The 27,909-nt window shown below is 42.5% G+C and overlaps 1 protein-coding gene and 1 long non-coding RNA gene across 7 annotated transcripts in view; both read right to left on the bottom strand.

The window, feature by feature from the left end:
• The window catches only part of LOC129348553 (uncharacterized), a 159,469-nt gene that overhangs the window by 48,147 nt on the left and 83,413 nt on the right, over positions 1-27,909 (bottom strand). The gene's annotated exons all lie outside the window — the stretch shown is intronic.
• prickle1a (prickle homolog 1a) lies at positions 34-27,540 on the bottom strand. 2 transcript variants are annotated; one of them, XM_023285813.3, is made up of 8 exons: positions 27,233-27,540; positions 6,638-6,841; positions 4,719-4,832; positions 3,717-3,854; positions 3,009-3,212; positions 2,612-2,798; positions 1,637-2,506; positions 34-1,509 (listed from the first exon to the last, which is right to left on the bottom strand). In XM_023285813.3, exons 2-8 carry the CDS (start codon positions 6,824-6,826, stop codon positions 656-658), a joined length of 2,556 nt encoding a protein of 851 aa, XP_023141581.1. In that variant the 5' UTR covers positions 6,827-6,841; positions 27,233-27,540; the 3' UTR covers positions 34-655. The 2 variants fall into 2 exon arrangements, with proteins under 2 accessions (XP_023141581.1, XP_023141582.1); XM_023285814.3 differs by lacking the exon at positions 27,233-27,540 and adding an exon at positions 12,002-12,797.

The raw sequence follows: 27,909 nt of genomic DNA, 5'->3' as shown, positions 1-27,909 counted from the left end.
TAAAACATTTGTACAGGAAAAAAACAACAAAAATCATGATATATAGATATTTTTATTACAATTATCATCTATCTTTGCCTTATATTCCAGTTTGTACATTTATACAGATTACAATGATTTGCTTACAATGACCCATAAATACACCGCTCAACCAAGCAATTTAATACACACTGTGCTTTCATGTTAGCGCTGCACAAGCCTGGACGAAAACACATTTGAAGAGCTTGGGTCACAGTCAATTTATCATTACATTTCTGACACCCTCATTAAAAAAAACATCTCTACACCGACCGCCAATAGTTTACTGTTAATGCCATTTTGGTACAAAGCATGTCAAGGGTACAAAAATAGCCGTTTTGTTTTTTTTTAAATTCTACAATATATACATAATATCTGCACTGTTAAATAAACACAGTTTAAATTGTGTTTTATAAATATGCATTACTCTGAAATACTTTACCGGCATTTTGTAATGCTACAGAAGCAAACACCTATGAATAATCAGAATATGAACTTGTGTTTTACACAAGCACCTTGGTAAATTGAGTGCAGCGAAGCATTTAATAGCAAGCAGACTGTTATTGTATTTCAAACAGTGAACATAAGAGGCAGAGGTGAGTTTCAGAACATTACCCAAAGCACAAAAGAAGAAAGTCTAGGAAATTATACAATTTTTCCCTTTGTGACCTTTTTTCTTTTTTGACTTAGTCCATTGGCCATACGGAGGAGATGGCATGCCTGCTACAGGGCAAGGCAAGTCATCAGTGTAGTAATGTCTGTGGGGTCTGGGCTGAGGGATGGGCTGACCCAGGAAAAAGCCCTCCTCCTCAGAATCAGACGAGGACGAAGAGCATGTGGAGCACCAGTCATCATCATCATCTCCATACAGCCCCAAGAACCTTCCCATGGATGGGCCATGTAGCCCATAGTCTGACATGGCAGCAGGATTAGGGTGACCATGGAAGGCCTGGTGCTCCTTGGGGCCGAGAGCATTCCTTCTATGGTCCGCTTTGTAGCACATTTGGGCCCTCTCCTTGGGCAGAAGGTTAAGAGCATTGTCAGAGCGAGATCTGCGACTGCGACGCCTCCTGTGGTGGTGATGATGGCGACCAGAGTGAAGCTCTTGGCCCTGCTCCTCAAAGTGGTACGCTCTCCGACGAGTGCGTTCACTCATAGGAGGCTGACGCACTGGAAGATCGCCATAATGGCCATTGTCCACAACATCATCAGAGAATTTGACTTGCTGGGGCCTAGACTGTGAACGTGTCCTCCTGAGGGCAGGGACATGAGGTTTGGGTCGTTCCTCCAAAGGCGCCTCCTCTTCTTCTGGAGCATTCTCTTCTTGTTCAGATGCAAGACTTTTCAGGGAATTTGCACTTCTGTGTAACATAGAAGAGTTGAGGGTTCCCATATTACTTGTTTTCTCACAGTCTTCTGTCTCCAGTTCATGAAAGCCTTGCAGCGAATATACCAAGGGCCTGTCTTTACTGTCACCATCTACGGAGGCCCCTAGAGAGGAGAGAGAAAAATTATAAAAATGCTTTGCAGATGAGCTAAAACTATTTTACAACCAACCACTGTTAAAACATAATATATTCATTTCTCAGATCTGATTTATTGAATTCTGTCCACTCACCAGTAATATTGGAGAGAGCAAGTGAGTCCATAGAGTCCCGGACACTTTGATCTGTCTTCTTCAATTCGTCTGTGATACACTCCAAAGAGTCAGTGTACCATTGCTGTTCCTCCCCCTGGAAACCTCCTCCAGCCCCATGGTCCAACTCCAATTCCTGGATTTTTCTGCTACTCGCTGGGCCTGGATGGCTGCCATAGGCAGAGTCCCCTAGCCCATCCTGTGACTGTGCCCAGTACATGTCAGCCTGGTACTTCTTACTGGCCAGGCTGCCCCTTCCTCCTCCACCAACACTGCCAGTTTTTGAGGACTCCTGCTTAGATTTGGTATCCTTTTCAGCAATCCAGAAATCTGTGGGCCTGGAGTCATTGGCTTGTTGGAAGATCCCATGTTCCCCAAACTTTAATAGCAGCTGAGTCATATAGTCTTCATGTTCAGCCCACTCCTCTTCCTGGTCCTCAGGTGCCTCAGTCTCCTCAACACGTCCCCTCCAGAAATGCTCATCAGATAAGTTCATGTGAGAAAGCTTGTTGGTCAGGGTGTCATCAGGGTTTCCACTGAAGCCAAGGAACTTATAGTTGACAGAGGGTGAGAAGAGGAGCGATTGCCGGCATTGGTCGGCTGAGCGACTGCTCTTGCCCATGCGCACACTGCGGCGGGATTCACGTGAGCGTGCTGACTGGAAGGCAGAGTCAGAGGAGTCAGAGGCGTGCACGTCTTCACCGAGACTGCAGGCCTTGGAGCAGTAAATACGACCCTGATGTGGTAGGAAAGGGCAACCCAGTAGAGAACTCTTACACTGGGTACAGCTGAAGCAGCTCTCAGTGGCATGCCAGTGGAGCCCATCATAGGTCATCTGAGCATGATCAACACCTGGGGAAGATGAAATGAGATAGTAAGCCACACATGCACTATTTCTCGATTTGAATGATTAGGCATTAATGACTGTATTATAACTAAAGAAAGTTGTGATCTTACCAATGTGTTCTCCACAGGCCTCACAGTACTCTGCATAGAGAGACTCAAAGCAGCCACAACAGTATGGTCTGCCATCCTTCATGATGTAGCGCTGGCCTCCCAGGATTGTCTCACATTCAAAACAGGAGAAGTGCTTCATGTGCCAGTGGCGCCCCTCTGCCTCTGTGCACTCATCAGCAAAGATGATCTATAGACAAAGACATAGACTGGATGAGACAAGACAGTCATCTTTAGCCTATCTGGCTGTCAGCAGTTTTTATGTACTTTTTGTATTTATTCAAGTCAGTGGAGACAAATGTTTTTTTCTATTCCAGAGGAATTTTTAAAGGCTATAAACTTTAGACATTTTTTCTGCGCTACAATGTTTTTTCTCAGTATTTCAGTCTTGTGGTTTTACCTCATCACAGGCTGAGCAGCGTGGTTTGAGGAGCTCAGCATGGTGCCTTCCACAGTGGATCTTTCCATCGTGGTAGAAGTAGATCAAATCTACCAGCAGTTCACTACATGTGGAGCAGGCAAAGCATGCCGGGTGCCAGCACAGCCCAGGGCTCGCCCTTGTAGCAAACACTGCCATTTCTCCACCGTTGATGTTTTCCCCACACTGCAATATGCAGACATGACTGATTAAAACCTGCAGTCACTCTAAAATTCTACATTAGCTGTAGTTTTTCAGTATATTCAATGACAACATCATGCAAGTCCTGCATGGACATACAAACTACAACATCATATGCCTTCAAAGTTCAGTTGCTATGTTGAGGAGAGGGCAAATATGTGTCTCATGTATGTCTGCCAGCCCATAAGGTTGTCCTAACTGCAACCTCTGGCAGATTCCTTTTCCCCTATGTCATCCTGACCTATAAAAACATGACTTTTCACATCAACTATAGTGACTTGGGATAGAATATTTTACTCAAAAAGAGAAGTAAAAACAATCTTGGGGAAGTAAGGGTGTCCTTGTGGAGAGCTACATCAGTGGGACTATGTTTTGACTTGGTTTATGGTCACCCTTTGGCTGCTAAACTATGCGAAACAACTTTTTAACACTACCACTGTCCCAGTCCTCTCCACACTGTAAATGATACATATGAGACAGCGAACTTACATGCTCACAAATGCTGTTCAGAAGATTGCGGGGCAGTAGTTTTACTGTGCCCCTCCCCAGTGCTTCCTTCTTCCTCTGGACACTGAACATATGGAGCTCCTTCTTCTCCTCCTCACTGAGAGACTGGCAATAACGAATCTGAGAATGGAAGTGATACGTTAGCCATAAAATGGGAAATTTCCCAATCAGAAAATGGGATAACTTCTTTTTAAGGGTCTGATACCAAGTGTGATATGAATTTTGTTCAAGTGGTTCAAGTGACCTTTTTATATCATGCCTCTTAAGAGACCCTATAGCAGGGCTGACTGCCACTAATAAAGGTTATAAACTTAGGTGAGTATCACAGAGGGCAGAGTGCATACCAGAGCATGCTGAATAAAAGCAACTCTTGACCCCAGCTTGCCCTTCCTTCACCCCCCCAACATATCTCCACCCACGGTCCCTGATTGAGAACCTCATTTTTACAACAGGCCTTTTTGATGTTTCCCAAAGCCTTAACAAGAGGGAAAGCAGACGTTTACACAAACAAGGCCTGTGTTTAGAGTGAAATCAAGAGGACGGGCAACAAAAGAAGAGAGACAGCCAAGTCGAACTGTGGTGCCACTGCGGTGGTGGCATCACATAAAGCCTCTTTCAACCAGCATCCCTCTCTCCCACTGAGCAGTCCTCGTAAAAACCAGTGCTATGACAGGAATCCTGCTGGTGGGGGCTCCCGGCAAACACCATAAAATCATCAAGTCGAAAGTCACATTGTGCCCACTCTACATGTCTACAAGATTGTGAGACAAAAATCCCCCAGTGTGATGTCAACGTGAATGCCAAGGGCTCACATTAGTGGGATGGCATGGACGTGGTAAGGCTCTAACATTGAGGGATTAGTGGGCAGCAGATACAGCTACTCAAACAAAATGGAGAGTGGATCTTTCCTGCAGCTGTGGGGTAAATGGGAGAACCTGCTGGATAAGTCTTGAATTTACACACGTGCACAGAAAATATCCTCACCTCATTATCATGTGGTGGCAGTTGGTAGAGGAGCTGCTTGATTCGGAACTTCTCCCCCGGACTGTTGACATAGGGGACCTTATCTTCAGGCAGACAGGAAAAATATAGCTGGACCTGGGGAGATCATGGCATGGAGGTACAGTATTAGGCAGGGTTTGGTGAAATTGCAGAAAAAACATTTTAAAAAAACAACAAATATATCAATTTTATGGTAACTGAGAGTGTTCACTAATTTCCAACAGAAGCCAACTGAAATCGGTTCCAAAAGATACATTTTCAATCGTTTTTGGACATCATTTGCAGCCTATAGTTGTTTTTGGTTTTGCAGTAAGTTTTCTTTAAAACACAGTTTTTCATCCATAGAATTGCAGCAATATATTACTGTTATTATCTCGGACAGAGCAGACCAATATTCATTAACACAAATTCAGCAAATTCATTTCCAGCGAACGAGAACCGGCACATTAATTTGTCATGAGACACATTCTGGGATCTCTCTCTGTAAATGTATGGAAGACTGATTTTGAGGAATCAAAATGTTCACTTGAGTTTTTCCTAACACCCAAATCATTTGTATTTCAAAAGAACAACACATCAGCAGTGCTCTTTGATGATGACACTGGAGGAATATTCTTCCTCATAAATCTGTACTAAACAAGCCTGAACAGGTCAACAGGTCAAATCAGTTTAATGGTTGTATATTTCAGTCGTATGCTTGTCTCTATAGGGACAGGACAAAGCAGCCTGTCACAGTGGCACCCTGACCCTTGGGGCTGACCACTGAAAACTAAACTTTATGAGGGAGGGGCTATTACAGTCACCCAGATAAAGAGGTGGGATGTGCTTGTCTTGTGTGCTGGGAGACTTCCTGCAGCTTTGGCTGTCTAGAAGGGGGATTACAGCAATTTACCCTGACAATCAACCCAACGTCCCCCCTCCACCATAAATTATGCACATCTCCATGCTGCTATTACCTCTCATCCAGCTCCCTAGGGTCTGGGGAAGAGTCAGCTATCACCCAGGACCTATGTGTTTCTACAGTGTACTGATGACCCATAGTGCACAGCCCATTAAGGGAAATGACTGCAGTAAAGGCATTACAGTTGACCTATGCATTTTCAGTAGAAAAGGGCGTGCGTGTTTGGGGTTCGGGTGTTCTCCACTGCTTCAAACCCATCTCTTCTTGCCCATCACCCGCTCATTGCTTCCATGTGTGTCGTTTAACAAGGGAAGCGGGATGGAGAGAGATTGGGAGCAGGAGAGAAACAAGAGAGAGCAATAAGGAGAGAAGAGGAAAAATGCAGCAGATTTGGGAAAAGTACCACATCACACTGGCTGCCCTGCGGACACAACTAACAGCCCTGTCTGTGTTTGTGGAGGAGAAGGCTTGTTAAAAGACGGCCCCATGATTCCTAAATCCTGCCAGCAGCACCAGGCTCGACCCACCAAGTCCTCCTCCTAGCAGATCTCTGATAATCACAAGCAGACTTTGCTATACCGCAGTTTGTAAATAAAAGTACACACATCCTGCCTGTAAGTGGCTGCATGGTAGAGCCCGACAAGTCTGCCGCAAACAAAAAGACCACGGAACTTTTATGAAATATGTTGTCTGTCCCATAGGTGCCATTTTATACACACTTAACTTGGTGTGTTATTCAATAATGTGCTGAATAGCGTTTATCTGGGCCAGGCAAATGGGCTATAAGGGAGTTAGAATCAGGTCAGGGCTGTTTTTATTCTCTGTCAGGAGGATACACTATTATTCACTGTGCTGATTTGGGGAAGAAATGGATTATAAGCCAATGAAATAGATGCCACAATTAATAAGAACAATGTCATGCTGCAAGACTTTGCAGTAAGAGAAAGAACTGAGCAGACTCAGGAATTACACAGTCACTTGTAAGCAATATTTTGTTTACCTGTTCAGGTCTAAGGCCAGGTGGTACCCAGGCGTACTCCTCCAGAGCACAGCCAGAGTCGTCATCAGAGGTGGAGCTGCGTTGGAAGCCAGAGGTTAGCTTACTGACTTTCTGCTCCATGACAAAGTCTCGCTGGCGGGCTCCACCCTGAAAGCCAGCCGCTGGCCCTGCTGCGCTCGTCAGGCTCATCAGACTCTCTTTTTACTAGACAGACAAAAAGATGGAAGGATTGGGGCAGGGAGGACAGAAATAGGAATTGGAGAGAGGAGAGGAGAAGAGGGGAGGATAGAAAGACATGAAAACAAAATTGTAGATCACTTCCTGCATGATGCTATCCTCACTCCATATAATCCTTTCCCTCATGTCAGTGTCATTCCACTGAATGGTAACCACCAGCTGAATCACACCATCACGGCCTCTTTCATGAGGCCTGCAACCCTCCTCAAAAGCCCATTATGGTATCTGAGCAAGCTTTTCTTGGCTCGCTTCTGGTGATGAGTCTACTACATAAAGATGCTCATAAAGAGAACTATACCCTTTCACTGCTATTGTGGTGGCAGTTAAACATGTACCCTCCTCATGTGGCTTTTGAGGATGTAGAGACCATTAGGAAATTCCCTAAGCTTCGTGAGGTGATGTCCGATCTCATTACAGCGACGATAACAAGCAGTTAGCTATTCATAAATACACACAGCACATTCGGAGTTGCTTATACATATGCCTACTCTTGGACGATGACCTCATATTCCTTTTTTATTCAATTATTCAGTTTGCCTTTAACTCAAAAGCAAGAACAACACTGGCTGTTAAATCCTCTTGTTTCACATCATCTGTGTACTTTAGGTCTGCATGACTCATCACTTTACCCTGCGGAGGTGCCGCGTCATACTATGTCCCAAGAGGGGCCACCACATGGGATCTGATGCTGGCTTGATCAGTTGAGCCTGAGGTCTGTATAAACACAGGCCTGGACTTTAGAAAGGGCCACCATATGAGGAATGTCCACAAGGCTGCTCTCTCCCTTCAGCTCCCCTTTTTCTTTGGACTGTTTGTTTTCCAACCTGCTGCAGTGAGTGTCTGATGGTCCTTTCATCTTTTTGCTGGACAAAGCAATGGCAGACAGGTGAAGGAGCTGGAGAGGGAGGGAGGGATGGTTACAGGATGGACGGATGGGGTTGACTGATACTGACAGTGCAACAAGAGACAAAAAAGAGCAGGGAGATCAAAGAGTGGAACTGCGTTGACCTATGTGTGTGGTGACAACAGTCATTAATGCACTTCTACACATCCACATAAATGACTGTACTGCTGTAGTAACAACGAGATGAGAGAATAAAAACTATAAATAGCTTGTTTCACTGAATCACTGAATTAATTCAGTCTTTCTAAATGAGAATAACTTCAAAGCCGGCATACTTTTGTGGCAAATTTTGGCCACGTAGCAGCTGATAAAAATGAAGTAATAGTAAATTCTAAACCATAGTTTAATAGTCACACAAGATGAAAGAATCATTAGGTCAGCAAACAGCTTCAACACCATCTGTAAAATTGCAATATTCATCTTAAGTTTACTATAATGAGCTGAGCTGTAGCTGCAAAATCCCTTTAGTTTATTGAACTGAGCAACAGTAAATGTGATTGATTTTAAATTAATTTCTAACAGGAAGAGTGTGCTGCTTTCAAAAGTTTCTTGCTTGAACTTAAATGAGCTTTTAAATTTACAGTTGAACAAAGAGTTCACCATGGTTGAGTTAAATAAGTATGTGCACTATACTTGTGTAGATTAAATACGGTTAGTTGTTGAACTTCTTATGCCATCCATCCCTTCCTAAATAACTACTTCACCTGTCTGGCAATGCTTTTTTCTATAACTCCTAAAATCACTTTCTAACATTTATAACTTTATTCCATGAGCTGCTATAAGCTTTTTAGGACCAAGTAAACACGGAGATGATGAATGTGTGTCCAGTTGTGGTCATTTCTCACAGGCCGAAGGCTCTATCTGAGATCAAATGGGAGCCCAGCCAGCATCCAGCAGCCAGGCCCTTACACCACCTCCCCCCAAGCCTCCACCCCCCATGGCTGGCAAGGGCACAGAGGGCCGCAGAGAGACAGCTGAGAAAACCAGACACACTCGAGTGCAGCCTTTGAACACAGACGTGACAGTAAAGGGGCCCGAAAATCTGCGCTCTCTGCTAGAATGATATATGTTCTTGGCTGCTTCTGGGAGTGTGCAGGTCCTATACTTGACGAGGGAATGCACACATGGATGCAGGCATATAGACACTATAGGCTAAGCTGGTCCACGTTGGAACATAAAGCATTATCAACACCCTGTCAGAGTCAGCTGTGTGCTCATGGACATTGCTTCTCTTTTAGCGATGATGGGTGGCATACCAGGCCCTCCTGTGGATGATTTACTACTTCACAAGACATGCCAGTCCAGGCAACTACTGGCTATTCATATTAACTCATCTTCCTCAAGGACGAGTCAGACACTGTGGCCTCCGACTGCCAAAGACTGGCATGCCCGCTCAAGCATGCCCAGTCACAGACTATCAAATTATGATGGATAGTGGTGGTAGTGGATTCATGGGCTTTTGGGGGAATTTGTAAAGGCATTACATCACAAAGTGTAAGGACAGGCAGACTGCCTTATGACATGTTCCATTAAAATCCCTCTGATGGCCTCAACAATGGTGCCTTTGTCAAAGAATCCGCTAAAGGCTTATTCCATCAAGAGTCTGTTTATCTGCCGTTAAGTCTTTTTTTTCCAGATGATGTGGCATGCTATCTCCTCATACATGACAGTTAAAGACCTCAAACCCAGATAACCTGTCGTCAGACGGATAGCAGGGCGAGAAATAAGACACTCGCTTGTTCTGTTTGCATCTATTGACTTGCAAATGAGACCAAAATAACCTGCAAAAATGTGGCCTTGTTTGAGAGCAGCTTGGGTTTCACGTGGGAGATAGCTAACTATAGGCAGGTTCAGTCAGGAGCCAAGAGACTGTGAATTCGCTGCCTCACATTATTATCATGCGCAGAATCGCTCATGCACCACACTTGTTAGAAAGATGTTTGCTTTGACATGTTGGCCAAGTATCTGTGAGGATGTCTCACACAGCCAAACCTGACTCACAGGAATGTCAGGCTTGAACTTTAGCCAGGCCCCTCAGAAGGAACACAGGATGTACACGGCTCAGTGTTAGGCGAAGCCCCCTTATAATACAACCACATCTGCTCGCATGCTAATTCTTCCTTTAGATGTCATGCAGTTCATTTCCTCCGACTTTGCCCAGAATGCTTCCTTAACACTTTGAATGACAGAAGCACTGAACCAACTAACTTAACCATGCTCACACCAACCTGCCAACTTACTGACTCATCACTTGTGCTGGCTTTTAAAGTTTCCCTCCTAACAAGGCATCTATGGTTTTTTCAAACACCCCTACCCCCCCGCCTTGCCCTCCTCCCACACTAGCCAGACCCCTGTAGTCCTGAATGTTTAACAGCCCCTCACTCTTTTGTAAAGGTGCTTGTTAACATGGCTTTGGGAGCTGCAGGCCTGCATATCTGACTGATCTGCCCACGGAGGGCTAGAGGGCGGCGGGGGTGTTATCAGACTGAGGCCAACCGACATGTATGATAATGTTAATGTCTTGTTGAACAAAAGGAGGGGAAATTTAAGTCATGCCAGGTGAAAGAGGGAAGCTCAAACACATCTTTGCTTTGAAAGGTTTTCTGTGAATGCAGATTTTTAAACATCCCACACGTTACTTAGAATGAATGAGGAGGCTTGTGTTCAACAGAAAGTGCACAATGAAGCTTATATTCCTACAAGCTCTACATAACAGGAGCTCAACGAATGAGTGGGTGTAAATGTGACTCGTTAGAGAACAGAATAACCACTTATAAGTATTCACCTTGTAAAAAAGCATGTGTCTGACTGTACTGTCTGACTTGACACGTTATTTATCACTTTGTGAAATACAAACCTCTCACAGAACCTCACGCTGCGACTGACCAATAAATACAGGCAACAGTGGCATTTTAAATAGTCTCCAACAACAGTTAAACCGAGAGTCCCCAAAAATCCAGACACTAGGGCCTTGGATTAACAACCCTCGAGCGAGTGCACAGGAAAAATAAGCAGCTTCTGGTCTGAATTACTGTCTATATTCCTCTAGGAAGTGGATGATGGACATGCACACAACCCAACACAGTGCTCTCTGTCAGTTTGAACCAGCCCAACATGTTTAACTTGGCTTCTGCTACCTCAGCAATGTAGGACAGGCTCTAGTTGGAGAGAAAAACAAGAAATTCTGTTCAGCGTCCCTGCTTACTTGAGCTTGAACTCAGATAAATCAGTTTATTTTTTATGTCAGACAAGATAGAAAAATATGCAGGGTATTAATGCTCTCCCTGTGCACACAAATATTTTCAAATGACTGCCTGTCAGCTTTTGGCACTTCATATGTTGTATTTCTTGTAAAAACCATCAAAATGCAGGGCTTATGTGAACCAAGAGAGTCATGTATTTCTAAATAAATTACTGTTTAGGGCTAAACTTGTAATTGAATGACCATTATATCCCAAACTTAAATAAACCAATGGAGCATCATAAAAATGAGAACTTCAGAACAATGAGGATATTCATTCACAGAATTTCTTTTAATCCAGTCAGCGAGGAAACACCAAAGTGTCAATGCTGCTGACAAAAGAACCAGAGAGAAACCTGATTTTTGCAGAGTTGAGCTGCTACATGGCTAGAGTTTGGTCAGCTTATGGAGGCCTCCTTCTGTGGCTGTGTGGAGTGTTTTTCCAAGACCAAATGGATGGGAGTGACATCCCCACAGAGATCCACACTAGTGAGACCACCTGCATGCTCTAACCAGACTGAACTAAGACTCAACACATGTGTAGTGCTGTCACACTGCAGACATGAAATGCAATTACACCCTCGTTCATTCAGTTGGCAGTACAGGAGACTTAAATCAACTTTTTGAACACTGACGTCCTTCATTTTGCCTTATTTTGACAGGACTGCTCCTGAAAGCAGACTTTGACTTTCAGCAAACGTCAAAAAATTCTTACAGTTTCATCTATGCTTGTGATGTGCTGTATATTTTGTGAATCATGCAAAACACTGATTAATAATTAAATCATCCTTACTTTAAGTTGAGGAATAATAAATCCACATGATTTCACACTCTAAGAGAATCACCAAGAGACAAGCAAAGATGAGTTATGCTTTAACTTTAACATCTCTGCCTCTGCAAACAGTTTTTTTTTCTTTTAGCATCACTACAACCAAGGCAGATTCGTCTGAGAGTACTTTTTTTTTCCCCTGCTGGGTCTTACCTCAGTGTAGGCCAACTCTCCTGAGGTGAGCAGGAAAATGGATCTTATCACCGCTATATCCAGTCCTAGATTGTTCTCCAGCCTCTGGGCTCCATATCTATGCAAGATCCTCTGAGCTCTAAATCCAGGACAGGAGCAGTCAGCCTTCTCTAGCAGAGCTGTCAGCACAGGACCAGCCCATATCAAAGCTGAGACTGTAAGAAGTCAAGAGGATGTCTGAGTACATGGGAGAGAGTGTTTGAGTGAGGTGAGTGCATGTGCATGTACATGAAGGAGCTCAACCAGATGGTCATCCCACTCTTGTCTTTCTCACCCACCACTCCTCCTCCTAACCCGGCCCTCTTAACCTCAGAGCAGCCAGTCACGGCGGGGTTTGGCAGAGTGAGGCGTCTCTCCTTCAGCAGGCCCTCCCCTCGTACTTCAAACACATGCTCCCAAATGAGAACCACCGGTAGAACGCACAGGAACTGCACTTTTAAGAAGCACATCAGTGATGGCAGAGCTCGTTTCACCACACTAACCGCCCCATATCCACAACAGCTTTCACATGACAATCTTTTTTTCTCCTCCGCTATCAACAGTTCAAAGATGTGGGGAAGGTGGTGACTGCTACAGTCAGGCTTTGGTTTAGCTGGTGGTTTGTCTTTCATTTCTTTCGCGCTAAAATGTCACTAAGTTATAGAGCGCAGCTTGCTAACTAAAGTTTTATGATTATAGACCGATTGTCAGATCAAATGAACAAAAGATGCTTTATTTACCCCGCTAGAAAAATTGCTTCCTACCATCCACAACGTCTTAGATCAGCCTCACAAATACACTTTCCCACAAACTGAACATGATCTCAGCAACTATCATGACAGCAGCTATCAGGCCTTTAGCATGTAAATCACTGAATCCTCCGTCTAAGACAACTGACAACTTCAACCACAACATTGTGATTATCAGCTTAACTTTGTCTGAATGAGGGTTAAAAATATCCAATATTGTTTAACTCAACTTTGTTAGGTCATGTAACCTTATCATTAGAACCACATATAGCATGTTTTATAATATTTTATGTAATAGTTATATTTATATATGAAGAGTCAAAGTGTTAACCAAAATGCTACAGAGACTTCAGGATATTCACTTCAGACTGGAAATGACTCTCAAATATGATGATCCACTGCTTGGATCAGCTGACTGTAAATTTCAGTATATTTTTTAGTTGTATGTATCTTGATACTACAAATATGACATGATAGAATACTAATTTGAACTTGTTTTATGGGACTTATCCAGGTTGTTTTCTCCTGACTAGATTCTTGCTTGTGCTGTATCTACTCTCAGGTGTCCGTCATTTTGGATAAAAGTGTCTGCTAAATGAAATTGTAGGAAAGTAGAATAATATTTAATATCTATTAAAACACATCTGTTAAATGACATCCTTTCTGTTTGCCTTTAAGGTTAAGACATCTGCAAAACCCAAATGTACATATCTGCCCATCCAGTGAAACTCCTCAGGGAGGATGTAGTTGACCTCTGCTTCTCCTTCACCTCTGCAAGAATGTCAGAAGGTGAGTCTCTTCCTGTTGCCTCAGAAAACAAAAGTGGCCAGTTCGGGTCAAATTCTGGACACTTGCACCTTTCGCATCCTTTTTGCAGTTGTTTGGTGGCAATGTCAAAGTGTTACTTTCTCCCAAAAGGACACGTTTACAGTGGACATAATTGTGTCCCAGAAAACTACAAGTTCTTTCTTTTCAGTGAGGCTTTTGCTGTAGAGTGTTAACATACAGACTGTAAAACAAAGCAGTAGAACATTTTACTAGGAAGTAAGGAATCTATTAAACAGCTAGAATTGCTTTCTTTATAAACATTTTAGCAGCTGTTTAATTTTGTGGATATGACGTCAAGACCTAATTCTGTCGACTGTGTTTTTTTAAATAGGTGGGCTGATATAACAGAGTTTCAGGCAGTAGAATTGTTTTCAAATGTATCAAAATGCATGTTAGCCTGGCGTTCACGCTCTCCTTTAATCAGATCACGTATTGGTTGAACATTGCTAACTCGAAAGCAAACCCTGATGCATGTTTGATCAAAAAATCTGCTAAAATGAAGGTTAAAAGCTCATTTCTAGTGCATGACTGACAGCGTCTGACTGAGTGGCAGTTTGTCCGTCCTCTGCACACTCACACGTCACACTCACACCATTTTGTGCTAAAATATCCCAATGTGGATGCTGAATGGTGACTATCATTTCAATTGAAAGAAATGCAGCTTACACCTATAGATATTCCCTTTAGAAAATAAACAAGCTTTTATTTGAAACTGAAAAATTTGAATTAGTAAACTGATGAAAATACACACCATGTCAGGGTGTGTATTAACCCTGACATGGTAGATGGACTGTAGAGGTGTCGGGTTGTGTGGACAAAGCCATTGTAGCAGCCAAGGCCAGGGAGGAGAGGCACCCTTTCACAGCAAACTTCAGGCCTTTGTCGTGGTCCAAAAGACTCAGCACCCTGCTCCATTAGCAACTCTTTGAGGGGAGGGGCAACACAATGTGTGTTGGATTCAAAGGCAGGATTCATGAAATGCAAAACTAAGACGGTCAACTGATCTGGACAAAAGTTGTGGTGAAACAACGGCAGTATGAAAGCAGAGCCATTCTTTATTTCCTTCAAGTAGAAATGAATCAGTTGTTGATGTACTGCAAGTTTTGCCACATTTGTATTTTGAAGGAATCTTTTTGGTTTCTTACACCTTCTACAATTTTCAAACTGCAGAAGTTGGTTTAAACTGAAGTTTAAATATGTGGACATTGACAGTGAACTATGGAGTGGACATCTATTTAAAGTCATCTGTGAATTATCTTCAGTCTCTCTTACAGGAGCATGCATCAGAATAACATCACCCCCGACATCCTACTGTGATCTTACCACTCTAAAGTTAGAAGGAGCGAACTGCACAGTTCAAGGTTCACCTCAGATAGTTGAATAATATAAAGTTGTACAAGTCACGCATCCCTGACCCTTGACCTTAGGGAGCACCAGATGACCCATAAATCTATGGCTCCGGGGCTTTATGGCCCATTCCCCTGTCATAGCCACAACGACCTGAACAGCATCTCACACCTGGTCTGCACCTTCTCACCGCTGTAAAAGAAGAAGTAGAAAAAGTACGCCCTGTGCTAGCGGCGAGGTTGTCTGTGACCAGCATGCCCTGACAATGACAGGACAGGGAAGATGATCATCAGAACCAACGCCCAACGATAAAACTGCATTCTTCTCTAGTCCAAACACGTCCTTGAAGAAGGGGACCCATTAAACCAAGCATCTAGTCAATGCTGACTGCTACATCTAGCAGTAAGCGAGATGTAGCGATCATGATAACATGATCATGAGTTAGAGCCTGATATAATCTGTTTAAATGAGTCAAGTTTAGTCTGAAGACATGTCATAAATTGGGGCACCAAAGGGGGCGAAGGGAAGGTCAGTCTCTAACTTACAGTCATTGATGACCATTGTTGAGAGCAGCTCTCACTGGTGTGTGAGCTACCTTATAAAAAGTAGGCATTCTCAAGGTTTAAATGACTTGTCAACGGGTATTAGCAGGACACAGGCCCAACAAAAGCTTCAGTTATAAAGGCCAATAAAAGCCTATCACCCTACTGTAACAACAATCCTTTTTACGCCTTGAAAGAGGGAGGAAAAGGTCAACTGGTGGAGTAGTCAGCGCATTGATATTGACTTAGCTAGATTGGCGCTGACAAACTCAGGTCAGACTGTGGGCTTGTTAGCCCTATAACCCTCACATAACCCCATTTTACTGTTTCACTCTGACACACTGGAGGCAGCTGAGGGCAAAGCTTAGATCTAAGCTTAGTTTCTGACAAGAGACATTTGTAAAAATTAAAGGGAAATATCTACTCACTTGACACTTGACCCCTAATGATCACATGTTTCTGAAGCACTGAATAGGAAAAATCTAAATGAGAAACAGAAAGAATCTGAGATTTATTGGACTAAATTGGTAATGAGATACAGTTACATGTGAACTTTTCAACTTGAACTGAAAATCTAATTTTCAAACTTACCAAATAGGAACACAAAGGGCCACAATGCTTAAATTATAAGTCTATAACCAGGCTGTCTGCGTTTAATTATTAGATTACAGTATGTAATGCTATTGTATAAAACCATAACATAATAGCTGTTAAGCAGATGATGTAAGTTTGAATGGTCCTGGTTTTATGGGAGCTCTCTATCAACACACTACTTATCTACCCCTTTATTTCTTCTTTATTTAATTTGCAGTAACCTTATTGTGTCATGTGTGAGGTAATGCAACGTGGAATTCCAGTGTCAATGGAGTAACATGCAACACATGACAGGCCACATCTCTGAACAGAACCTGGTGTCGGGAAACAAGTTGTTTCTTTACTTTATCATACGTACACAACTGTATTGCCAAACATTGCAGAGCTGTATGATCAGGACGGGTCATATTTCACTCTTGATTTGACACCCTCTCACCTAGTTGTAAAAGCCGGACCTCATTGGGAACAATGGGAAGTGGAGCGACAGAGCTCCTGGGGCTGTTAAAGGGAGGAAGCCCCTTTATTTGAGGACGCTATAACTCAACAAAAGCCTGTGGCTGTCTACACACAGAGCAGGCTGAGGATGAATGGGCTACTCTTACACTACACACTTGCACTAACAAAAGCACTGGATCAGCAAAGGGCCAAGCCTGTCATGTGTGGTCTCCATGGACAAAGTGGGATGAATATAGACATAAAATTACAAAACAGCCCCATTAACACCCCAAACCAATGTGTTCAACCAACGAGTCTCTGTTTTACCACCATTTTATTTCTTCGGTGAAGCTTTAAGATTTTCCCTATGACTATAAAAGCTATTGGGTTTTCCATGAATTCATTTCCGTCCTGTGTGAAAATGTTTGATGGCTCCTGTTCAAACAGCACCCTGTCGATGTCCAGGTTCAACACTTGTGACCTCTGAGACTTCACTACATTTTTAGCTTATGACCTCATACTTTCAGAGAGTGGAACTCACACACCACTTAAACCTCACACCTCGTACACATCTGGGCTTTTCCTCTCAACTTTCCTCGAAGTTCAACCGTATATCATTCACATGGCAACCAAACTATTTCCTGTGTGTTTCCAGCCCTGGGCACCAACGGACACATGAATGAGACCGTCCTAGCAAAACAGGCGATATTTAGGCGTGAATGCTACAAGCTGTTTGCAGTCGAAGGAGACGATGCGGTTTAAATAAGGAGACGAAAAGGTTGACAATTTCCACACGTGGAAGCATTTTCCTCAGCTGCATGGCTTCAAAAGGAAAACCGTGGAATCCAACAATACTCTGAAACAGTTAAGAGCTGCTCAGTCAGGATCCCACTAATGATTAACATTCCTGAAGAAACGCTCTGTTACAGTCTTTTTAGAGTGTTCTAATTAAACACATGCTCCAGTGCCACAGCACAGAGGGAACTCTGACAACTGCAAGCGGGGATGCTTCTTTCCAGCTCTGCTTAATTGGACACAATTTAAGTCATTAAGTGGTAGTAAAAACAGCAGAAAGAGCAGAGGAGAGGCCCAATGATCTCCCCTGTAAGGCTCCCCATTGCTCTGATGTTGTTGACCCTTTCACCTCCTCATGTGACTCACATTAAAATATACAGAGAAAAATGTCCAGCTGGACTTTTAGTCCATTCTAAAATGAGCCATGCTGACTTGTTTGTTAGATGTGTCGAATGTACTCACATGTCTGAGGAGGACAGAGAGGTTATACATGTTTGGAGACACTACATCTTATATGTGGATATGTGTGCATCCGTTGACCACACTGTGATCTTTGTTGCATTGATGCATACCTTTGACACTTTAATTTGTTGGTGCACCGTCCATAGAATTTTTAAACAGTCTTTTTGCTGATGTAGCCTCTGCTGTACAACAGGTTGAGCTATTGAACCTGTTGTTCAAGTTGATAACCTAGTGATGTAGAATACATTTGGCACCTCCCTTAATTTTAGTTTTTTGGCTTAAGTCGTTTAAAACTGAGAGTTGTATGATGTTTAAAACATTTGTCTTTTTGCATTTTTTCATAAATGAATGTTACTTTGTAGGAATGTGTACAGTTGAGTGTGGTGGCCTCAGGGTGCTGGTCATAAAAATCCAGTGTCTCAACAACCTCATGTCATTCCCAATACAGTATCTCCCTCCTGATTCCTTCCAACCCTCTATAATCCACAGTCTAAGAGAAGTATAAAAAATGGTCACTCCAAAAATACATAAAGCATTTGCAGTCACTGGGTGAAAAACTGCTAATAATAAAACATGAACCTTAAAAACGTTGCTCTGAATTAGGGATTCATGCATCCAGCTACCTTAGTTTAGCCCAGACCTGGGCATCCTACGGCCCGCGGGCCACACCCGGCCCGCCGGATGACCCTGACTGGCCCGTATGAGGTCACTGGAAAATATTAAAAGTCAATGCAAATGTATTTCATCACAATACATGCAAACAATACGCCTGCACTGCTTTTATTTGGAAAGATCTGCTAAGTTAACGTTTTTTCGCGCGTGCTTTCCATACTTCGCGTATGCGCTGATTGGTTTGTTGGTCAGCTAACGGCAAAGAAAGAAAGATTGATTCCGAATGCAGAGTTTTTAACAAGACATGGACTTCCAAGTATTTCTTCACTGAAGTCAGAGGTAAAGCTGTGGGCTAGTTTGTGGAGAACAGATCGCGGTGTTCAAGGATTATAATCTGACTAATCGACATTACGAGACCAAACATGCGGAGAAGTACAAACATTTGACTGATACAGAGCGGGGAGGATGTCTGAAGGTTTGCTAGAGAAACTGCTAAAGCAGCAAGGATTTTTTTTACCAAAGCTCACATCAAGGGATGCAGCAGTCAAGACGAGTTTAGTAATATCCTACAAAATCGCCAAAAACAGTAAGCCATTCCCTGATGGAGAGTTTATAAAAGAATGTCTGGTGGACTCTGCAGCGTTTATATGCCCGGAGAAGAAGGAGCGTTCGTTAATGTGACCCTTTGGAGGCGAACCGTAACGAGGCGGGTGGAGAGCATAAATCTGGAGTTTCAGCTGCACAACAAAGTGTACGATTTTGACGTTTTCTCCTCGGCTCTGGACGAGAGCTGTGATGTCCGTGACACAGCCCAGTTACTCATCTTTGTACGTGGACTAACAAAAACCTTTGAGATGACGGAGGAGCTGGCAGCTGTGCAGCCAATGAAAGGAACCACCACGGGGAGTAATTTGTTCACTGAGGTAAATACATGCATGAACAAGCTGGGACTAAAATGGGAGAATTTAGTTGGTGTTGCAACTGATGGCTGTCCAAATTTGACAGGGAAAAATGTTGGACTTTTGAAACGGATGCAAGATAAAGTGACTGAAATAAACCCAGAACAGAAACTGATATTTTTGCATTGTATTATACATCAGGAGGTGCTGTGTAAGTCAGTGCTAAAAATCAACCATGTGACTCATGTTGTAGCTAAAGTAGTTAACTTCATCAGGGCAAGAGCATTGAATTACAGACAGTTTGTTGTCTTTGTGGAGGAGATGATAGTGAACATGGTGACCTTGGTTACCAGACAGCTGTCAGATGGATCAGCCTGGGCAAGGTGCTTAAAAGAGTTTGGGATCTGAGAGCAGAGATTCAAGAGTTGGGCATTGTACATCATTGTATTGTTTCATTTACTGTTTTTATTGAGATATACTGAACATTGCTGTAAGTGTAGTGGGGAGCTGTTGTCTTTCTTTATGCTTCACAGTCATCTTAATGTAAATTTAGACAAAACTGACAACACTATAATGGTACAAGATGTGTGCAGTGTTATTGTACATCCAGCAGCTGTTAGTCCAGATAAGCTGTAGCAGTTACCTCATAGCGTTCATGATGAACAAAAACTGACGTGATAAGGCGAGTTTCAAATCTCTGCCAGCTGATGGTCATATTGATTAAGAATAAATTCTGAGTGATGACTTACTTACTTCGCTTGTAAAAACAGTGACTGCTGAAAAGTAATTAAAGCACTTGGAAAATCAGTTTCACATTTTAAGTATGTCTTTATGATAGTAAATATCTACAACTCAATAGGCAGCAATCATAGTTTGAATGAAAAAACAAAATCTTTAATTAAATAGTTGTGTTCTGTGTTCCACATTTTCATTATATCATTGTATTGTTTCATTTACTGTTTTTGTTGAGATATATATTGAGCAGAGCTTTTAAGTGTACTGGTCCGGCCCTTAACAACCGTCAAAGTTTCTCATGTGTCCCCATATGAAAATTAATTGCCGACCCCTGGTTTAGCCTCTTTGCTGACACTAAATGCTGTCCCAATGCTATTTTTTTCAATTATAAAAAGCATACCTCGCACTACTTCATTCCAGGTTTAGATTAAATACTGTTTTTGTGTAATGTGATTGTTGCTGCATTCAGTTATGTGATTATAGAGTGTTTAAAGTGGCATGTATGATACTGATCATGTTGTCCCTGGAAAAGCCTAAAAAAAGAAAGAAAAACTGATTTGTATGGACAGTTTTTTGTATTTGACACCCATTTTTGGTCCTGACACCCATCATTCTTTGGGGTGAACCTGTTATCAGGCTAAAATTGTGTTAACATTAGGTAACGTGTGATGGGGTGACACTGGGACTACAGACTTGACTTACAGATGTACCTTGGTTAAATGAATGTTAAACTCCAGTTCTCTTTATATAACGATGGCTCAAACACCAAGACTTGCTTCGTGAATTGTGAGATGTAAGTTTAGATGATGTAGTTAACTTGGAGTGTGTGCATACATGTTATACTATTTACAGTACATACTGAGGTCCAGTCTGAAGCCCTCAGGAGGGCTCAGTCTGTATATCAGATACAGACCAGACATAAGTGCCTGGGATCTCTGTGTGCACAAGTGTGTGTTGGCACAATATATGTGTGGTATGGAAAACGGGACACAACTGGCTGCCTTATCACCCTGCAAATTACGGATACCAGTCCTCCAGGGCAGAGCGTATTCTTAGAAGCCTTGCATGTAATATGTCTGTTTCTGTCAGCATCAGTGTGTTATTTTTGGACCTGTTAATGCTGAGGTCACTAATGACACCAAACCATTTTCAGCCATGGAACATGTGAGTGGAGTGTGGATTCACTCTGCTTAATTTGAAAAGTCATAAACCTTTCCATGAAATCTAAGCTGCCTTTTCATTTTTTGATTTCTTTTCAAGATCATAAAGTATCCAACAAGCTCCCTAAGCGTGCATTTGCCTACAGACAGGACACATGCACAGATGTGCACATCTGCTGAGCTCGCTCTTGTTTTCTTTGGGAGCCCAGCCCTTAACAGGAAGATGGTGCGAGCATAGCAAACAAAAGCCAGGCTCTTTGAACTGGCTCTCACTAGGAGCTGCCGTCTGGTTGTGGCCAAACGAACTGTTTCTGTCAGCTCAGTGAGCCCACTTTTAGCCTCAGACTGCCGCTCTGCAAGACACGTCCTCAGTTGGCCTTTGTCAATATTAACCCATCTGTATGTTATCCAGCAACATCTGTCTTCACTGTGATGAATGACTATTTCCAACTGATAATAACATGTTTCATCTGTGTGAACAGATTATACAAGATTACAAGGTAAAAAAAATACTAAACATAAATCCACAGAGTGTGAGCTTTATAAGAGCTGTCAGATTCACAGTATAAATCACAGTAAGTGTAGGTTGGAGAATATATCATACAGCTGAGATTAACAGACATCTGCATCCCAAGTAAACTTTAGCAACAAATGAAGCATAAAAATGTTTTTAAAAAAAAAAAAAAAAATCACAAGTAAGGCCACCATTCCAAATAAGAATCTGGAAATTTATTATTATTATTGTTATATTTGCATCCAGAGTTGCAAAATTAACCTCAATTTACTTGTTTTCTGTATCACTTAATGAAGTGGGTACATAACCTCCGTTTCATTAAGTTTCTAGAGAGTTCAGGCTCTGCATTTTTGCAGAATTATATCACCCAAAAACAGCAACTAAAATCTGGTCATAGCTGCGCCAATTAGCTGATTTATGGTGCTATAAACAGTCATTTGTCAAATGATGATTGTGTACATGATAAAATAAATACATATACATTTTCTCTGGTGTTTCGCAACAGGCTTTTACTTTGTTTTACATTACACACTCAAATACTTTGATTAGCTCATTTGACTATGTTACTATACGTGCTGGATGAATGTCTACCCTTGTTAGTATTTTTGCTGCACAACTGCTGTATTTTCTTAAGCCTACGCTCACTTCTAAACACAAATTTAACCATATTTCAAATGCTTATGTTTGACAGAAGAGCCAAACTTCATTTTGCACAACTTTTAAGAAAATCCTCTGGTTTTTAAACACTTCATGTTTGCTTTGATTCAGAATTGGCTGTCAATATCTGCCACCTAACACTGGTGCAGAGTATAATCATGTTTTGACTGCAGTAAATAAATGCTAAGAATATCAGTGTGCTATCTATAGAGGCAAACCAATGTAACGTAGAGATGAAGATGGTTAGTGTTTCATAATGAATATAAAGCATTTGCAGTAGAAAGATCCTGTTAAGAATTATCTCTGGACAAGCTAAAATTAAAAAAATATCCTCTGGAAAACAAAGCGAAGAAGATACACTTCCCAAAATACATAGAATAGGAGATTGTGTTGATTTATTGCTTTGCGTTCGTGATAATCGTCTTATGATAGATTTTAGGAAATACTTTAAAAGACTTATTATAATCATATTCAGCAATGTGTGATTTGGGAAACTTGCCAAACTCTGTACATATATTTGCTTCCAAGCCTGATTAATGACACAGTAAAATATAACAATGAGTTTTAATGAGTAAAAGGTCTGTGTGGAATATTCTGGCAGACATCCAGCCACTGTCCCCAAAGTCTGTAACTGTAACCTCTCAGAAAAAATCTCAGGAAATACCTTTGTTGTCAGGCCAAAAATCCCTTGCCCTGCAGGGTCCATTTTTAAACTCCATTGACCTTTTCCATATCATCCATGCTCACTGACTCCACCCCTGTGACAATGCCAACAGGAGGAACAAGAGCCACAGGAAGGGGAGTGGAGAGGGGGAGTGTGTTTTGCATATTTCCAGCCGGGGGTCCGGAAAGCTTTAACTGAATCCCCTGTTGTGTGCTGGGGAAATGAGGTTTGCTTTTTAATGACTATCTCAGGGTAATATGTTCTCTTTCGCTTCCATCCCTGTGATGCTGCGATAGTTTGGATAGATAGAAGTGGAGGATGGAGCGAAAACATGCAAGCATCCCACCGTCTCTGTCAGGTGGGTTCAGATGAACTTTCCAAAATCTCCATCACCAAGGTTGCTGACATTTGGCTTCTTTACATCTGTTATTCCCCTTTATTAAAGACAGGCATGCTGATAATAACCAGCTTCGTAGCGCTGCACCATGCTTATTATGCAGTATACATCCAGAGCATCATGCCTATGCATGGTGGTGATAATGAAACATGTGTGTCAGTATGACTTTCATCATCGTGGTGGTCTCATGGTTGGTCCCACAATTATGCTGTGTGGTTACCAGAGATCTACTGGGGCATTAAACTCCAGTGTGTGAGCCAAACCCCTTTTCCTCTAACATCATCCTGCAGCTCCTAATAAACAGAGTTGTGCCTGGAAGCGCTAAATCACTAACTACCTTTAATCACTTTAGAATAATGCTTAGCATGTGGATCCAATGTGTGCCACCGCTTCAGGCAGATCCCACTGACTCTCATACATGATGCCATTTGAAAGAGGGGGGAAGCTTCACTGCATGGCAAGCACAAAGTAACAATACTCTCCTACAGACAGCAGCATCCACAATGGTTATCCTGCTCTCTAAAACCACACTGTAACAGTGCCCTAAATTTGACCATCCAAGCCACCGTCCATTCAGCCAGGCCCAGTGACCACAGTTTCAGGGACCACCGGCGTTTAAACAAGCCATATTTCATCCAATCTCCTGCCAACCTACCACAAACAGTTTACAGTCAATGGACTCTGCTCTCTGGAGTTTGTCTGTGGCAACTCGACTCCATGCCACATCTCCCCGTCCAGAGCCATGAAAGACTGGCCTCCTCTGACAGCTCCTCACAACACACGGCCCTGTCCTGCTCTGCTTTTAGCCCTACTGCGGTGAGCTGGACCACGTCTGTGGATAAAAGGCTGCCAGAGTGTTTGGCTTGCAGGCGATTTACACGGACGCGAGGGTGATTCATTCTAGCTTTGCACAAACAGGCCTCTGTGTACATTTCACTGGTACTGGCCTTTTAAATCAACATTGGGGAACGTATACACACGGGCACTGGGACTCGCATTCTGCTCATTCACACTCAGCTGGGCGTCTGCCACACGTGCACACACTCTGCGACACCAACAGTCTCACACACACACACACACACACACACACATAGGTGAACACTTTGTCTCTGTCCATCTCAGACACACACACCAAGACGTGACCCACTGTTTATGTCTGAGACTGTTTTCATTTCTGTGATTTGTTTCCATCTCCACCACTCTTGCTGTGCACCATGTGTTCTAATGTTAGCCTCTCTAGTCCAAAGAAGCTTTATGAGCTGCTTATACATAATGCAGACTGATCTGTATCTGCTGTCCAGCCCTAAAATCTCCAGTTTTTAACAATGCACTTTAGTACTACAACAACTGAACAACGTAATCTACATTTATAAAGTGAATATTTGGTTGACTTAGTGGAATCAGAACCGTTTCCATTACTGTGGCCAAAAAAAGTGATGATAAAGCCAGATATTTATTTCCCTCCTGCGTTCACATACAAACCCTCGACAACACACTTTGGAAGTCTTTTGATTCTATTAATGGTACCTCTGATTCACCTCAAGGCTTTGGAAATGAGACGTGAACAAGCAGTTTGTGACACATGGAGACGCTCCAACAACACCACTTGCAAATCATTTAGTCTATAAATAACTTTAGATTGTGAGAAAATTCTCACCTGCAGCCGATCACTGAAAGCGTAAGCTCAGCTCACATCGACCCCAACACATGCATTTTCTGCTAGAGCATCTAAACTGTGCGGTATGAGATGCAGATTTCAGAGGCTTTCCGACATGTTTGATACATGAAATAATATTCACAGTTAAAATACATGTAAAATCATTAATTTGTAACTATGTGGCAATGTGGAGCTGGAATTAAATGCAAGATCTTGAACTGAATGCCTTTATTTAACCTTAAGCTGTCTTGGCAATGGTACCTCATAGTGCAATTTACTGTAAAAGCCTTTGAAGCAGAGTTGAACTTTAAAAAAATTCACTGACTTCACGCTCATTTGGAAGATTCCTGTGACTCCAAGGCAGTGAAGCCGCCAACCTGTAATCTGGCCACTAGGTGACACCACCACCTTGGTTCTGTGCTCTGTCCTCCCTGCATCTCTCCACAGCACTCACATTCAAACTCCCTTTTTGTATGATCTTTTTCCTTTACAGGCCACAGTCTCAAGAAATAAAAACAAACAAAATAAAAGAAAAATAAGAGCATTTTAGTGCTGTATCCATGCATGGGAGTGACTGTATAAAAATAACTTGTGGAACAATTGTAGCTTGATTTTTTCCAGCAGAGTTACACTTTGAAGTGGCAGTGCTGATACTGTGCAGAACCTGCAGTCATTCTCCCTCCTTTGTACTGTCAAAGTGCCCCAAAGTATAATACCATTTATTTCAATGCACTCTCGCTTGTATCGCACTGCAACACCTCATACCACTTCCACAGCCTATCAGTTTAATGTGTCCAAATGCAGACCATGTCACATCCTACGTCTGTCCTTTCACCTGCATGAACTGTCCTGGGATCAGCTTTGCTCTGTTTTCATCAGCTGCGGTCATAGTAACAGATTTCAGGCCAGTTCGACTCCGCTTTCTTGCACTGAGCCAAGTAGGCCTGTCATTCTGTCAGCCCTCAAGAAAGTATGCACAGGATTTAATGGCTTATGGTGATAGTTACTGTGGTCCAATGAGAGCAAAATATTATTTTAGACAGCCTTGGTTTAACATAACAGCAACTGCTCTCCTGTGCCTTGTAAGTTTGGCACTTTCTATCACAGCTGAGGATGGAAATGTTTTGAACTAGAGGGTGTGTCATTGTTCTCCAAAGGAACCACTTTATGTCATGCTTAGCTCTATGAGAGGTCCATAAGGAGCGATGAATTCACTCAAGCAGCATGCAGAAGTTTTCCTCTTTTATTTCTAGAAGCTTAAGCTGGAATAATAAAAAAAAAGTACATCTTCCTCTCAGGTTCAGTTTAGAAAGCAGCCAGTGAATTTTAGAGCAGGACAGAGATCATCTCATCAAGGGGATCAACAATGACTAATCAAAACAAGTTATTCCAGTAAAAAAAAATTAAAAAGATTTCCAGATGAATTCACTTACTTTAATAAATCATTTGAGGACTGACTCTTACTGGAGATAAAACCTTCTTTTTTTCCACTTTTAAAGTTGTCCCCACCTTATCCATCATGGCTAGAAGTGGAGAAAGTGAGGGTAACTTCTCATACTGTACGTGTGTGACCACGTTCTCTCTCACTCAACAACACTCTTGACAGCTACGGAGCCTGCAGTGGCGGACAGACAGCGGTCACGGAGCGCCGACCAGTTGTCACCAAAGTGACAGGCGACAGCTGAGTCCATACATCTGGAGGCCCCGGGGACTCCACACCTCCACACGTCCGACGACTCTAACCATTTTTTTCAGCCTCAGAGAAATGAGGCTACTCTGACTTTACGCAGGGAAATTGAAATGTGTCTCTTTGGAGATGTTGCTGCGTAAAAGCGCAAAGTTGCATTTGGGGATTTACAACCAGTATGCTGACTTTTGGTACTGAGACAAGTACATATGGCCTTTATAGAGTATGTAAATGCTAAACTATATATTATTGAAAGTTCTGCTTGTTTTTCTCATGAAAACCATAACAATGAAGTCATAATTTTTCGCTTTTCCACAGCATCACTTGGAACATTTTCAGTGCGTAAAACCTAAAAATAAAATGAGATTAAAAATCCGACAAACAGACTTTAGCACATCACAGAAGTAATACAGTTTTGTTAAAAAAAAAACTACTTAGACTCTCGAGTTCAAAATCTCAAAAAGACTTGGTCAACTCACCTCTAAATGTGTTGAGTCCTAACAAGCAGAGTATCCAGAACCAATATTCCCGAAGAGAGAAAGGCGATTCACGCTGCGTCTCATTGGCATTAGATGCAAAGTCCAGAGAGGGTGCACCGCTGTGCCGAAAAGCTGAACCAGGAGCTGTGCAAAGCGATAAGCTTAAACCCCAGATACTGGCTGCACTGGAGAGGAGCGCTGAGAGAGCCTGGTCTGACTTCACGCACTGTCACCACATCTCAGTCATTTCAGCTGCGCACGGTGCGCTGCGGTGCTCCTCTCGGCGGTCACAGTGAAATGACATTAGCGCTGCTTCCTGCCTATTGGCTTAAACCAGCAGCCCCCACCAATCCTGGAGAGACGGACTAGTCTCTGCAGCGCAGTGGACAAATGCTCCTGAGAGTTTAACTCTTGCTGCGGCAGTGGAGAGTTTAATGGAACTGCTCATTGAAGCAACTGAGTCACTTTTGTTGGCTTCACCTGGAGGATGACTTTACTTATTCACTGTTGCCTTTATGTAGCTTATATATGAACTAATTAAATTAACTTTGTGACCTTTAATGTTTCCTTACCACTAATACTTAACCCCTCCACAAAGTCATGTGCATCAGTTTAACATCCAAGAGTCCCTTGAAGTGAACAGAACCTCAACCCCAACATACAATTGTCACCAGGTG

The sequence above is a fragment of the Amphiprion ocellaris genome, chromosome 3, assembly GCF_022539595.1.
Source record: "Amphiprion ocellaris isolate individual 3 ecotype Okinawa chromosome 3, ASM2253959v1, whole genome shotgun sequence".
Classification (NCBI taxonomy): Eukaryota; Metazoa; Chordata; class Actinopteri; family Pomacentridae; genus Amphiprion; species Amphiprion ocellaris.
The sequence above is the reverse complement of the archived record's forward strand: the minus strand, read 5'-3'. Positions and strand labels throughout refer to the sequence as shown.

What these genes read in the sequence shown, in the direction of transcription:
- prickle1a (XM_023285813.3), bottom strand. Translation starts at nt 6,826, where the DNA reads ATGAGCCTGACGAGCGCAGCAGGGCCAGCGGCTGGCTTTCAGGGTGGA. An exon ending in GCTGCTCAGCCTGTGATGAG is followed by an intron (nt 2,799 to 3,008) that starts GTAAAACCACAA and finishes CTTTGTCTATAG; the next exon opens with ATCATCTTTGCTGATGAGTG. An exon ending in TGCTCTCTCCAATATTACTG is followed by an intron (nt 1,510 to 1,636) that starts GTGAGTGGACAG and finishes TCTCCTCTCTAG; the next exon opens with GGGCCTCCGTAGATGGTGAC.